Below are 15,858 nucleotides of genomic sequence, written 5' to 3'. Positions count from 1 at the left end.
CCTTGAAATATTCACTCATGATAGCACAATAGCCATCGTACTTAGTAAGACATTTAAAATTAAGAATTTTCGAGGGAGAAAAAAAAAAAGAATTTTCGAGGGACCTTGGGTGGCTCAGCAGTTTAGCACCATTTGGCCCAGGGCGTGATCCTGGAGTCCCATGATCAAGTAAGTCCCACATCAGGCTCCCTGCATGGAGCCTGCTTCTCCCTCTGCCTGTGTCTCTGCCTCTCTCTCTGTGTCTCTCATGAATAAATAAATAAAATATTTTTTTAAAAATTAATTAAAATAAGAATTTTTTTATTTTTTATTTTATTTATGATAGGCACACAGTGAGAGAGAGAGAGAGAGAGAGAAGCAGAGACACAAGCAGAGGAAGAAGCAGGCTCCATGCACCGGGAGCCCGACCTGGGATTCGATCCCGGATCTCCAGGATCATGCCCTGGGCCAAAAGCAAGCGCTAAACCGCTGCGCCACCCAGGGATCCCAAGAATTTTTTTAATTTTAGCTTTATTTTATCCTTTTAAATTTGTATTTGTAAAAAAAAAAAAAATTGTATTTGTGCATTTTACTATTTGCATATGTAAAAATACATATATCAAAAATGTTTACAGACCATTGGTCTAAGCTCCTCTAGCCTTAAAAGCCACTTTTTATGTTATCAAAAAGTACTAGGCATCATTAGTTTACTACAAAAAATCTGTATAATGCTTTTGAATTCTAACTACAGTAGAATTGATTAAACCCTAACTTTTCTTTAATACTACCCTTGGCCTTAAGTTTATTCTAAAAACATTTTTCTTCCATTTACAAGCTATCAGAGATTTGACTAATCACCTCCTGAGAATATTATTTAGATATTATGATTAATCATCAGAGGGATGTTAAATAAATCAGCCTCAAAGCACAGCACAATCAGTGAAACGAGGATTTTTTTTTTTAATAGGAAATTTTTTTTTAAGATTTTATTTATTTATTCATAGAGACAGAGAGAGAGAGGGGCAGAGACACAGGCAGAGGGAGAAGCAGGCACCGTACAGAGAGCCTGACGTGGGACTCCAGGATCCCAGAGATCCTGGACGTGGGACTCCAGGATCCCAGGTCTCCAGGATCATGCCCTGGGCTGCAGGCGGTGCTAAACTGCTGCGCCACCCGGGCTGCCCTGAAACAAGGATTAAAAAAAAAAAAAACATTGTGCCTATAATTTATTCTAAGAAAGATAAAGGCTTATTACCCTATAGCCTTACTAGGAACTGATGTCAGTATGTTTTCTTTCTTTCTTTCTTTTTTTTAAGATTTTATTTATTTATTCATGAGAGACACAGAGAGAGAGAGAGGCAGAGGCACAGGAGAGGGAGACACAGGCTCCACGCAAAGGAGCCCGACATGGGACTTGATCCCGGGTCTCCAGAATCACAACCTGGGCAGAAGGCAGACACTTTAACCACTGAGCCACCCAGGCATCCCCAGACAGTATGTTTTCAAGAAAGCCATTGTAATCTACATACATTAATGCTATGATCCTCAAAAAAGTGGTTAAGAAAGGAACAGAGCCTATATTAAATAAAACATTTACTTTATTCATACCCACTTAATTCCTTATTTTAACTGCTTAACCTTTATATAAGACAGCTCTGTGTAAGTAGGTCTAAACAACAGGACACATCAATTTTTTTTAAGTTCATATTATTTCTGTTATTAAACACTGTGCCCAACTTTTATGGTGGCACAAAGTAACAATAAAAACAAAAAAAATAAGCTGGCTGGAAAAATCCAAACAGAATCATGAATAGGAAAATTTCAGGTTTTCTAATAACAAGTCTTAGTTTGATGGCTGACCATGATGGAGAAGAGATTGAAAGTAAATCAAAAGGTGTGTTTTTTATATCTGTTGAACCAGTTTGAGAGTTAATTTCAAAGAAGTCCCTTGAAAACAGGAATAATAATGACTGATAAATTTTTGGAATGGGTGTGAGCCCAGGAATAACCAACAAAATGAAAATTTAAGCATTGTGAAAAATAGGGATCCCTGGGTGGCGCAGCGGTTTGGCGCCTGCCTTTGGCCCAGGGCGCGATCCTGGAGACCCGGGATCGAATCCCACATCGGGCTCCCGGTGCATGGAGCCTGCTTCTTCCTCCGCCTGTGTCTCTGCCATTCTCTCTTTCTGTGACTATCATAAATAAATAAAAAAATTAAAAAAAAAAAAGTAAGCATTGTGAAAAATAATCATACCACCCACTCTGTGCAACCTCTGCTGATTGTGATGCTTCCTCTGGAAGATTTTCTGGCTTTTGTGGGTACAAAGAATGATGGAGACCTTTATATACAATGAGTCAGTATGGGGAGAGTTTAAAATATAGATTTCTTATCAGATAAATGGTTTTCAGAAGCAGAGTCACATGTGTATTAAACACTATAGAAAAATAATATAGATTTTGTTTGCATATTGGTCAGGGACCTTGACAGAATTTTACAAAGAAATTTGTCCTGTTTCTGTTTTAACACCTACCAGAATATGTAAGCTTGACAAAATATTGTTCTCATGAAACCAACTTTCAAGCTCTGGGTAGGTTTGGACTTACATGTTTTTTTGTTTTTGTTTTTTGTTTTTTTCCCTCATTTGTTTGGATTTTCTGAGGGTTTTTTTTTTCCTTTATTAAAATCAATTAAAAAAATTCAAAAATTGTTAGAAATTTGTTTTTTAATGAGTTCTATTATCTGAAACATATTTGTATATGCCAAGAAAATAAATATCAAGATAAATACTATTCACAAAGCTTTTTCTACCCACTATGTTGAGGGTCTATAGTAAGCAAAAGCAGACAAGATCGATTTTGTTTTTTGTTTTTTATGTTTTTTGTTTTTTTAAGGCTTTCTTGCTTAGAAAAGGTGGCTGCTGACAAAGCTAGCTTAAACATACTTAAGACCAACAGTTGACTGAAAAATAGTTTTGTCTGTGTTTGTTCCCTTCCAACTTTATGTTCTTCTATATCACAAAACTGTAATATTTTGAACTTAATCTGCACCTAATGGCAGATGGAGTACTCATTTAGCTACCGGTTGAGATGAGTCCTTGGCCAGGTGCACACACAGGGCACTCTGAATTTAATGGCTTTCAAAGAATGGCATTGCAGCTATTTCCTAAGCCAACTGCAAAAAACCACTGAAATGGAATGCAAGTTATTCTTCCCACTCCCCACATATGTACCTTAAATCAATCTTAAATGTCAGAATGGACTCTTCTGTCTGCGGCTTGAAAATAACTTGAGGGATGAGGTCATAGGCTGGTTATTATTGTTTGCCTCAAATGCATGTAAAGAGTGACAGATGTAATCACAATTTTTATGTAGTCCATTACTAAAATAACTTTAGTGTTAATTAAGGAAGCTCTAGGGATGCCTAAGTGGCTCAGTGGTTGAGCATCTGCCTTCCTCTCAGGGCGTGATCCCGGATCTGGGGATCAAGTCCCACATTGGGCTCCCTGTGAGGGAGCTTCCCTGCTTCTCCCTCTGCCTGTTTCTCTGCCTCTCTCTCTGTGTTTCTCATGAATATATAAATTTAAAACATTTTTAAAAATTTATTTTGAAAATTAAGGAAACTCTAGTTTAAGTGTGCTTTGTATAAACTGAGGCAACTGTGGCCTAAGCCATTGTTTGTAGAGATAGAGCAATGAAAATAAAACTAAAATTTTGATGAATATATAAAAATTAAGAGGATCTGGCATATAGTTATGTAACTTAATACCTGTATGTTCATTTTTTCAGATTTATTAGATCATGTGGCATTTTTTTCATGATAGTTTTGGTTAATATATTGCAATAAAAACTTTTAACTTGGGATGCCTGGGTGCCTCAGTGGTTGACAGTCTGCCTTTGGCTCAGGGCGTGATCCTGGAGTCCCAGGATCAAGTCCCACATCAGGCTTCCTGCATGGAGCCTGCTTCTCCCTCTGCCTATGTTCTTGCCCCTCTCTCTGTGTGTATCTCTCATGAATAAATAAATAAAATATTTAGGAAAAAAAAACTTTTAACTTCTCCGTTTTCAGCTATTTTCCTGGTCTCTTACGAGAAACTACACCAAGACATATCCCACCCCACCAAAAACTATTCAAAACATGTAACACTATAGTCCCTTGATAGTATTAATCATAGCATTAGCCCAAGATAACTGAAAATTGCACATCACTAAATGTAAATGTATGGGTGCCTGGATGGCCCAGTTGGTTGAGTGTCTGCCTTAGGCTCAGGTTATGATCCTAGGGTCATGGGATCGAGGCCCACATCAGGTCCCCTGCTCAGAGGAGAGCCTGCTTCTCCCTCTCCAACTGCTTGTGCTCCCCCTATCAAATAAGTAAACTATTTTTCATAGATAGATAGATAGATAGATAGATAGATAGATAGATAAATGTGAATGTGTAATGGCATACTCTCTATCAGCTAGAGTGGAGCTCTTAGTGGACTTAACAATAACAATGGCAGTCATTTAATTTTTCAGATTATTATTTTTCCCCTCTTTAGACTGGAAAAAATAATTACAACTTAAAGTAAAGCTCAGTGTCAAATCCTTTGGTAAATTAAAGACCCTTTTATAGTGCAAATATTCCCAACAAAATTAATATATTTTGTGAGATTAAACAATGCTTGTATATGCTTGAACTTTCTTAAAATATGTTCATTTCAAACTATATGAATATACATTTTTATGAACCATAAATATTTTCAAAAGCATACCAGGCCCATGAATTATTTCCTCACTTTTGCAGTTGATGAAATGCTAAAATGTAAGCCACAGAAGTTTGTCAAATAAATCATTTTAAACTGCAAAAAAAAAAAAAAAAAAAGAGAAGAGAGTCTAGAATGATTGTTGCTAGTCCCTTCCTTACTCCCCTCAACCACAGCAACAAAAAAGTGGAACCTTTCTAACATTTGGGTTTTAGTTCTTCATTTTCTCTTTCAATAATGGCCCCAGAATGGAGCCCAAGAATGATTTGAGGGAAACTGTAAGCCAAATTTCTGCTCAACTCAAGTGTGAAGTTACAAGTCTTAAGAAAGAACAAGGCACATATATTGGAATCCAATTCTTAGAGAAAAAGAATTTTCAAGTCATTTCTTGTATAACCTAGCTATTCATTTCATTTCAGTCATTTCAGCTTTTATAAATAAAAGGGTTTTCTTAATCTTAAAAAAATATAATGCCTGGACTCTGGCTATTCTTCAGAGTTTATTTTTATTTATTTTTTTATTTATTCATAAGAGATACACAAAGAGAGGCAGACATAGGCAGAGGGAGAAGCAGGCTCCCCATGGGGAGCCTGATGTGTGGGATGAGATCCCTGGACCCTGGGATCATGCATGACCTGAGCCAAAGGCAGATGGTCAACAACTGAGGCACCCAGACATCCTTTTCCTTGGGAGTTTGTTTGTTTGTTTGTTTATTTATTTATTTATTATTTTTTATTCCTTGGGAGTTTAAAACAATGACATAGGGTTGTGGGGTTTTGGGGGGGTTCTTTTTTTGTTTTTTGAAGATTTTACCTATTTATTACAGAGAGCTTGAGCACAAGCAGGGAGAGTGGTAGAGGGAGAGGTAGAAGCAGGCTCATGCTGGGTAGGGAGCCCTTCAGCTCTATCCCAGGGCTCCAGCTCAAAAGCAGATGTTTAGCCAACTGAGCCACCCAGGCACCCTGGGTATTGTTATTAAGAGTGAATATGAAAAAAAAAAAGTGAATATGAGAGACGCCTGAGTGGCTCAGGGATTTAATGCCTGCCTTCAGCCCAGGGCATGATTCTGGAGTCCCAAGATTGAGTCCCACATCCGGCTCCCTGCATGGAGCCTGCTTCTCTCTCTACTTATGTCTCTGCCTCTCAATCTCTCTCTCTGTGTCTCTCATGAATAAGTAAATAAAATATTTTTTTAAAAGTGAATATTAATCAATATCCGAAGCATGGTTCTTATAACTCCCATCTTCAAAGCCCATTTTTTTTACACATGTATTTTACTGGAATTCTTTTTTTATATTCACTTGGTTTGTTTCAGGTGTAAATGGATGAGCTACTTGCATTCCTTTATGCATTATGTAAGGAAAAGGAAATTTACCCAAGGAAAATTTCTATTTTAGAAAGGAAGTTTGGGAGAATCTGGCTGGCTCAGTCAGAGGAGTGTTTGACTCTTGATCTTAATGTCGTGAGCTTGAGCCCCAAGTTGGGTATAGAGATTACTTTAATTAATTAATTAATTAAGAGAAAGTTTGTCTTGTTGCCCTGTTGTAGTCAGAATCATTACTGATAAACAGCAACATAGCTCAGACACAGCTCTTCTGGTTTACACCAGAATGGGTAGTAATGTAAAGGCACTTAGGGCAGCCCCGGTGGCTCAGCGGTTTGGCGCCGCCTTCAGCCAAGGGCCTGGTCCTAGAGACCCGGGATCAAGTCCCACATCGGGCTCCCTGCATGGAGACTGCTTTTTCCTCTGCCTCTCTCTTTCTTCCCCCCGCCCCGTCTCTCATGAGTAAATAAATAAAATCTTAAAAAAAAAAAAAAGTCAATGAGAGAGACTGAGGCTGTAGGTTAAGAGACTTTGCCCTCTTCCATCTTTCATGTCTGTCATATGGTCTTAGGGTCTGGTCAGTGCAGCCATTGCCTCTACTACATGTGTCTATTCAGCCTTTTTTTCCGTATCCTGCAGTATATATGAAAGGAGCTTTTTGTACAGCTTCACCCCACACTGATCTCCTTTCTTTCTCCAATTCTTTGGACTTTGTCTTCTGTACCAAAAAATTTAGTATTGATTTGTAAATTCTTTTTTTTCACAGATCCGTGTGTGTGTGTGTGTGTGTGTGTGTGTGTACGTGCATGCATGCCTGTGTGTTTTGAATCTCCATAAAGATTTTAAGTTCCTTGTGGGCATGAACTGTTTCTTGCAATTTTTTTATTTTGTTTTCCCTTAACATTGATTACAATGTCAGGCACAAAATAAGGACTCCATTAAGTATTTGGTGGTTGATAGTTAACAGGATCAAAGAAAAGTGTCAGCCAGAAGTTATGTATGTGTTAGCTTCTGGTAAAGATAGTAGCAAAAAACTTCTCTTCCTATGCTCCTCTGCTGTTATTACAGAAAGCAGTAACTGGATTGTTCTAGAAAAGAGGAGGTGAAGTTAGCACTTAAAGGGGAGAGCATTAGGTGCTGTTGCAAATACCGATTGACATACCTTTTGCTAGCCTCAGGAGATTGGGCTCTTCTACCTTTTAGCCCTATTATGGCAGATGAGAACATTTAAAAGATACAGAAAATAGAGATGTTTCCTAAATTGCCTCAAGTTACCATTAAAAAAAAAAAAAAAAAACCGCCTGCAAGCATTTCTAAAACGGGATCTTGGTAGCTGGTTGCCAAACCGGTTTAACAGCACTGCCTCCACATACTCTGGGTGAGAGGGAGCTCCGAGCACATAAACTTATCAAAGATCACTATCCCAGTCATTTCAGAACAAGTTGTTTAGTAATGTACTGTAGTTTCTGTGCAAACCATCTACCATAAACCACGAAGTGATTCAAAGTTCATAGTTCCTCCTTTGTTCCTTTGTTAATCACTGACTTCTGACTAGTGGGAGGTGCCTCCCAAATTTGCTAATGCATTCTTTTTGGATAAGGATGACGCACAGATTGTCCTAATAAGGACTTAGATTGAGAAAGGACCGCCCCCCTCTGAGAAGATGGGACAAGTCAGAGAGAGGGCGGGCAGTTTCTTTTTCAACTGGGGATGACACAAGCATAAGTCATTTCCTTATTAATCGGTTCAAACCAGTTCTTACAGGAACTGGTGGTGATAAATGTGGGACTTCTCAGAAGTCATTCATTTGATTCTTTGTGCCACCCCAGTGTGTAGCATCAGCTTAGCTGGCCTTACTCTGAGGATGAACTATTCTGCCAGAAGGGGCTCAGCTCCTACTTTCTCAAACATGTTGGTGGAAGAGATTTTTCTCCTATAAGTGTTGTTTAAGGATGAATTTTATCCACTAAAAAGAGTTTGGAGGATTTGCCAACTCTGCTGATTATTGTATTTTTTTTTCTCTTCCTATCCAATCCCTGCTTTTTGAATCCAGGTGGTAAGTGGATTTTTCTTTAACAGTTTTCCTGCTTTTCTTCCTAAATGTATCTTTTTCCTTGGGTTATTGTACCCTGCTTCCAGTGCTGTCCCCGGCATAGGTCCATCTCTGCAGAAGCCATTCCAGGAATACCTGGAGGCCCAGCGGCAGAAGCTTCACCACAGAAGGGAAATGGGCACACAACAGGTGAGACTTGCCTCCGTTTTCTTCTCTTCCCTACCCTCACAGTTTCAGGCTGAAATTATGTTCACAGCACTCACTGGCATTTTTAGGCAAACAGAGAGAAGTTTGTTGTCAGTCTTCCTTAACTGAAGTAGAGGCTCTATTTACTTTCTCCTGGGAAATTGTCTAAATCAGAAATGTAACTTCTGTTTTGTATCTATGTTCTCCCAAAAAACAAAGGTAGGGCTAATGGAAAATAATGGATCTGTTATGTAGAATGAGTTATTGCCTTGATCTTAAATGATTTATTAGCAAATATACTTCCCAAGTAAATTAAAAATTAAAATTTGTAGCATTCTATAGCATAAGAAAGTATTACACTTAGGTCACCTGAATATCTCCTTTCATTTTTGCCCAATTTTTCTTTTCAGAGATGGAAAAACAATCCTTTTTTTTTTTTTTTAAATCAACTAAGGCTCTTTATATATCTGAACTTAAGAACTTTAACTTAAACTAAGCCTGCCTTTTCTGTAAACAGTTCTGTGGCAAAGGAAATGACTAGAAGAGAATGAGTAAGCAGTAACCTGAAATGGGAAACTTGAAGGAAGCATACTGTTGGATTTCTTTTTTCTTTTTTTTTTTAATGTAGGTTCCACACCTAGTGTGGAGCCTGGTGCTGGGCTTGAACTCACCACTCTGAGATCATGACCTGAGCTGAAATCAGGAGTCAGGTGCTCAATCAACTGAGGCACGAAGGCGCCTCCATTGTTGTTTTGGGGGGTTTTTTTATGGCCTTAGATCCTTTGTGACCCTTTGTTGCCCTCAGTTGACCAAACATGACTTCAGGAAAAGATAGCATATTTTTTTTTAAAGCTGCTCTCAATTCTGGAACAAGAATACTACGTAACAATCTTGACACTACTCTCTACAAGTATCTATATGGCAATTTACAGAATATGATCAATTTTATTCTTAAGTAGTAAAAGATAAGAGGCAACGTCACACTGTAGCTCATTCTAAAGTGTGTGAATCAACATTGACTTTACATCTAGCGAAGTGAAATCTTAATAATTGGCTATAAAAAGACCAGAATGTAGACTGCAAGGTACCTAGAGACTTAAGACTTCTTGTTTTCATTTAGACTTTATGTGCTCTAAGTTCTCATCATTTTCCTTAAATATTATAAATGATTGCCTTTTTACTGCTGAATTAATGAAACATTTCTCGTGGATTGTTCTGCATTTATTCTTGCAGGGAGAAAACTGGTTGTCCTGGATGTTTGAGAAGTTGGTCGTTGTAATGGTGTGTTACTTCATCCTGTCCATCATTAACTCCATGGCACAAAGTTATGCCAAACGAATGCAGCAGCGGTTGAACTCAGAGGAGAAAACTAAATAAGCAGGAAAAGGTTTTCGTGGCAGAAGTTAGAATGGATGGGTTCTGCCTTAAATTGGGAGGACTCCAAACCAGGAAGGAAAATTCCCTTTTCCAACCTGTATCAATTTAAAAAATTTTTTTTTTCCTGAGAGCAGTTTAGTCCATATTTTGCACTGACATACTTTTCCTTTGTTTGTTAAGGTAAGGTATTCACCCTCAATTCAATCCAACTTCTATTTTATTAGGGTGGAATATGATGTTTAGCAGTAAACTTAACAGAAACTGGCCTTTTCTTTGTTACATTCAAAAGGCCAACATGGTACAATTAAAGAATTGCGGACACCAAAAAACTGTTCGAAGTATGTCGAATATGTCAAGCCATTTAGGCTTGTCAGAAATGACTCCTTTGGTTTTTTTTCTAAGTCATTAAAATGTATATAAATTATACTAGATTGGATAACAGTCTTGCATGTCTATCATGGTAAAATTTAATATGCCATCCTGCCCAACCCTTCCACTCCTACCTTTAAAAAAAAAAAGGCCATTTTATGATGCATTGCACACCCTCTTGGGAAACTGATCGTCAAATTTTGAAACAGTATGAAACAATTCTGGTTGGTGTCTCATGAATGAGCTGACACCATTTTTTTATTCTGTATATTTAGAATGAAGTCATGAACAAACTTTATAAAGACATCTTTGATCATTCCAAAATTGTGTCCGTTTTCTTGAGCGTTTTGATTTTTTGCTTTCTTTTAGCTACTACCAACTAAGGGTCAGCCTTGCCAGATCCACCTGCAACCATAATTTCTTAAGCCTTTCATTTATTTGCATGTAAGCCACCACCAAGGCACTTTTTTATTAGGCTGGAATTGGGCAGCTTGCTACACATTGCTGAGATGGCACCTTAGAGATTTGCATAGCGAGGGGGTTGTGAAAACAGGAGAAATGAAAGTGTACAGATTAAAGGGCACCAAAGAGAAATAACTCACTTTTTTCCAAAAAACTACACTCTCTCATATCTGTGTTAATTTTAGCTCAGCATGTACTCTGGTTTTGACAAATTTACGTTTATATGTAACCTAATTTTCTTGCCTTTCTTCAGTAAATGTTACGTTCTTTTGTGAATTTCTTTTGGAAGGTTTCTGGTTGAACTTGGCCATTTTGTTTTGCTTGGGAGGAAAATAAACAATTTCACTTTTTTTTCTTTAGGAATATTGTTTCTGACATTATGTTAAGAGTAGAATTGGGTTTAAATCTCAACAGGCCAGGAATGCCTGATTGTTTTATAAAATCCTGCCTAAATGTCTGCTTATTTTTGCCTACCGTCGTGACATCTCCATGGCTGTACCACCTTGTCGGGTAGCTTATCAGACTGATGTTGACTGTTGAATCTCATGGCAACAGCAGTCGATGGGCTGTCTGACATTTTGGTATCTTTCATCTGACCATCCATATCAAATATTCCCATTTAAACATTACCTAGCCTCATAGTTTATGGTCAAAAACTCTGGTCCTTATGTCTGGTGGCACTTTGAATCTTTTATGCCATGATATTGCAGCAGTATTGAGAAGATTTTATGGAAAATTGGGATGGTCTCCATGACCATAACTAAATAAAGAAAGGACAAATAACCTGCCTTGTGGGTTCTGCAAAGGTTATTATTCTTAACGGTCGTTTTTCCTGCCCAGGGACCTTCTGGCAATGTGATGATTCTTTATTTGAAAAGCAGTACCCAGATGCTCTATTTTAAATAGATTCATATTAACCAATATAAGTTTTTAGATTTGTTAGGATTAGCATAAATTGCTAAGTCAGCTTCCAGTTGTGTTTTCATCTCTTCCACCTGCATTTTATTTGGTGTTTGAAGAAAGGAAAGAGGAAAGCAAATATGAATTGTACTATCTGAACTAAATCTTTAGAGTGTATAGGTAAATTTATTTCAGGGAAGGGTATTCAAAAAAGAAAAATGTTTCTTAGACTGAGGGTCCAAGTATTTAATACATTTGACTTAGGTTGATGGTTTTTTCACTTTGAAATGAATCTGTTTGGAATACAAATGAAGAACAGTTGTCCTCCTTCCCTCCACTAAGCAATCAGGTGTGACATGCTCAGATGGTCCTGCTGGATTCCTGCTGGAGCAGAATGTCACCCTCTGTTCCACTGGTTGGTTGGTTGGTTGGTTGGTTCCTTCCACCAAAGTGGACACAATAACTACATGATCCCAAAGACAAACCTAGTTGGTTCCAGGTGATGGGACAGCAGAAAATGTGTATGTAAGTGGATGGTTTGATATTACTGCAAATAAAAAAAAAGGGTCTGGGAATTCTAATTCTGTCTACTTTGTTTAAGTGTCATTTTGTGCCTTAAATTTTCGTGGTACTTTATTATGTCTCAACTCTGGAGCAGTGCAGTACGAGATAATGGACTACATCAGCAGTTTATACACTTACATACCAGGGAACATCTCCCTTCAAACAGTTTAATGCAGTGTAAGAAACTTGCTAGTGTTTACTACACTATGTATAATCTGGAGTGTGGGGCTTGAAAGAAAGGGGGATTTTTACTTTCATCTGGATGATGGCCACCCTTGTCCTCTAAAAATTGGAAAAAGATAAGGCTAGAGTGAAGTTTCTGAAGTTCCATATCTGCAGTAGCAAGTGTTCCTGTATAAACAAGCTCAGCCTGTTATTTCCATTGCGCTGTATGCTAGATGTAGCGTTAGCAGGACAGCATGAGGCTTGTCTTTCACAACTCAACAGTGATTGCTTTGAGTACAATTAATGCATTAAACTAATTGGAATAACCGGTTGACCTTTTGTACCCAGAGGTGAACTGTGTTTTGACTGACCCATGTGTAAAGAGCTCATAGGAGTTCCCAGCCTTTTATAGTGTCAAAAAGCCATGTTTTCAGAACCATTTCCCTCCATGTGCAACAGTCTATGTTAATGGTGGTTTACAATTATGCCTCTAGTATAGGTGACCTTGAGGAACTCCTAAACTCTGAGCCCAGATTCCATCTGTAAAAAAACAGAAATAGCCAGGTTGTTCAAAGGCTTCAATAAAGATTTTTATTCATGAGCCACACAGAGGCAGAGAGAGAAACCTGCTCTATGCAGGGAGGACTCCAGGATCACGCCCTGGGCCAAAGGCAGACACTCTAACTACTGAGCCACCCAGGCTGCCCCATATGGAAGAATTTTATTAGAACATCACATTTACTCAAAAAACCTGTGTTCTTATTTACTTTATGAAGTAGGCTCTTCTCCCAGCATGGGGCTTGAACTCCTGACCCTGAGATGAAAGTTGCATCCTCTACAGACTGAGCCAGTCAGGCACCCTAACATACACTTTTTTTTAAGATTTTATTTATTCATTCATGAGAGAGGGGCAGAGGGAGAAGCAGGCTCCATGCAGGTATCCTGATGTGGGGCCCAATCCTGGGTCTCCAGGATCACACCCCAGGCTGCAGGCGGCACTAAACCACTGAGCCACCCAGGCTGCCCACACATTTTTAAATACTCTTAGCATGTATGCCCTTGTTACGGTGTAGATAGACTCTGAAAATGTCAAACCCAAGATACAAATTAATAGAAAAGCAGAAATTAAGGAACCAGTTGACTTGGTAAAACCAAAACCTTGTTAAATGTAAAAATAAGCCCCCAGCTAGGCAACATAAAGTACAAAGCACAGATACACAAAGTTTACTATAAAATAATTGAAAATACTTTTCTAACATAAGCACCTTAAAATGTTGGTTTCCTAACTTATTTTTAAAAGGACATTAGTACTAAAAAAGTCGAAGGTAGAAGAAAAATAGAATATCCACTTTTAATACCTGGTTAGAAACACCTCATCTTGGGATGCCGTGGTGGCTCAGCAGTTTAGGGCCTGCCTTCAGCCCAGGGCATGATCCTGGAGTCCTGGAATTGAGACCCATGTTGGGCTCCTTGCAGGGAGCCTGCATCTGTCTCTGCCTCTGTCTCTCATGAATAAAACGAAATCTTTAAAAAAAGCAAAAACAAAAAAAACTTCATCTAGAATATCCAATGAGGTTTGATGGGTATAAATAGTTAAAACAGTTAAGAAAAAAAAGTTGTCAAAAAAAAAAAAAAGAAAAAAAAGTTGTCATGCAAGACCTTCCTCAATAGGTGTAAAAGTTTTATTTTTATTAGAAAAACAAAAAATTTGGTTTATTTTATTCATAGTTATTTAATGTACTCACAAAAAGTTAAAACAACTTAAGTGGGAATTTGGGATTTGGGTTTTTTTAAGTAGGTTCCACATCCGATGTGGGGCTTGAACTCACAACCCCTAGATCAGGAGTCGCATGCTTTACTGACTGAGCCAGCCACCCCCCAAAGCAAGAGTTTAATAGCCATTTGTGAAAGCCAAAAAACATTCCATTTGTAACTGACATTGATCAAAGCTTCTCTGGTATTCATAAAACATGGTAAGTGAAATACTAAGCAAAACTGTTGCATCTGAAATGTTTGTTCCTTTATTTTCAAAGACAACGAGAAGAAAGCACATAATGTACTTGAAAATTCTAAAATCAATTGAGTCATTTGTGTCTGGTAGTCAGGGGATTAGATTCCTGCCCTTTCCTGGTCTTTCCAGCAAGGCCAGGAGTTCACCTGAGGTAATGCATTTCCTTGGGCGTGAGGCCTTGAATTGCAGCAAATAACCTACATGTATTTGCATATTTAACCAGTACTCATAAAAGAGATTGTAATAAAAACCTGTTCTGGACAGCTGCTTACTCATTGCCTTTAGAATTGCGTGGTACTGGGATAGGCAGGTGCCAACTGTTTGCTCATTCTCTTTGACCTACTAGCCTTGCACAGTTTGCTGTGTGGGTGTTGATACTACTAAATTAAAAGAAAAACTTTATTTTAGATGGCCCCCACTCTCCACCCAAACACCCTGGATTCATTTGAGATTTGGGATTCTAATTATGTGTAGTTGGGAGACTGGCCCAAACTGTGGCCCAGCGTGAGTCAGTTGTAAGTGGCTGGCTGACTCTCTGGGAACAGAAACGAAATGCAGCTTAGACGGTTTGTCAGCCAAATCCACAAATGTGTGGCTTTTTGAAACATTGGACATCTGTTCCTTTAATTTAAAATAAACTTTTTTAAAAAGCACAAAGTTGCTTGGCTCCTTGTTTCTTTGTGTCAGCAGCAGTTGCTGCTCTAACTTAGGAAGCCTAGAATCAGAAAATGTGGAGTCTTTAGGGCAAAGATTCAGAGAGAATGGAACAGAATTGCTTTGGGAGGGGAGGAGATGATTTTACAGGATAGAGTCTGGAAATCCCCTTCATGGGTAATCAGCCCAGGTGTTCAACCCGTTTGTTAACTATTTCCAAATGACTCAAAGGACAGAGGGAGGGCTTGGACACACTCCAGCAGTATTTCTACAATGTAGTCTTTATTTGCATTGGAAACCACATTCCTGAATTCTTGAGGGAAAGGCTTATTCTGGGCATCTAAGGGACCTCAAGCCATCTATCTCAGCTAACAGTTACTGTCTTCTTTTGAGAGTTTCCAGGGGGTAAGTGCAACTTGACTTGATACCCTTCTACCTAAAGGCCTCAGGAGAGGCCTTGTTCTCAGAAGGAAGCCTTTGTATGCCACACGTCTCTCCCCAACCTTATCCTAAATGTGCCATTTCCCTTTGTTGCTATGTATCCCTTTTAGGGGGTTAGAGTATGAGCAGCTTTTTCCTTCAGGCGCTTTTGATTGACCAACCCGACAGCATTGCTTAATTGTGTGTGTCCCAGCCTGTTTCCGATGGGAAAAAGAAAATCTATTTCTGTGGCGTAAGGCAATTTGAGATTTGAAGAGAGATGCTTCTGCCTTTCCCTGAAGGTGGGAAATGACTGTTCAGATTATTCTTGTCCTTCTTTGGCCACCATGCTGTGTTGGAAACAAAGAGCTCAGGTTCTCAGCAGTAGTACAGAAGCCAAGTGCACCAGTCACCCCAAGAACTATGTTGTTCTCAACCTCTTTACATTAGTTAAAAGAAGGCTGGGGTGGCTCAGTGGTTGAGCGTCTGCCTTCGGCTCTGGTCATGATCCCAGGGTCCTGGGATCAAGTCCCACATCAGGCTCCCCATGGGGAGCCTGCCTCTGCCTCTCTGTGTCTCTCATGAATAAGTAAATAAAATCTTTTTTAAAAAATATGAAAGCTGGAGATCCCTGGGTGGCTCAGTGGTTAAG

At 38.7% G+C, this 15,858-nt stretch overlaps 1 protein-coding gene across 3 annotated transcripts in view; it reads left to right on the top strand.

Annotated features, from left to right (window-relative positions):
• Positions 1–11,973, top strand: part of VMP1 (vacuole membrane protein 1) — a 143,243-nt gene extending 131,270 nt beyond the window's left edge. For all 3 annotated transcript variants that reach the window (XM_041724820.1, XM_041724818.1, XM_041724819.1), the window contains 2 exons: positions 8,185–8,287; positions 9,518–11,973. In XM_041724820.1, the coding sequence (XP_041580754.1) occupies positions 8,185–8,287; positions 9,518–9,661 (247 nt within the window). In that variant the 3' untranslated portion in view covers positions 9,662–11,973. The remainder of the gene's footprint in view (positions 1–8,184; positions 8,288–9,517) is intronic.
• Positions 11,974–15,858: the final 3,885 nt, after the last annotated feature.

The sequence above is a fragment of the Vulpes lagopus genome, chromosome 12, assembly GCF_018345385.1.
Source record: "Vulpes lagopus strain Blue_001 chromosome 12, ASM1834538v1, whole genome shotgun sequence".
Classification (NCBI taxonomy): domain Eukaryota; kingdom Metazoa; phylum Chordata; class Mammalia; order Carnivora; family Canidae; genus Vulpes; species Vulpes lagopus.
This window is presented reverse-complemented; position numbering and strand designations above follow the sequence as displayed.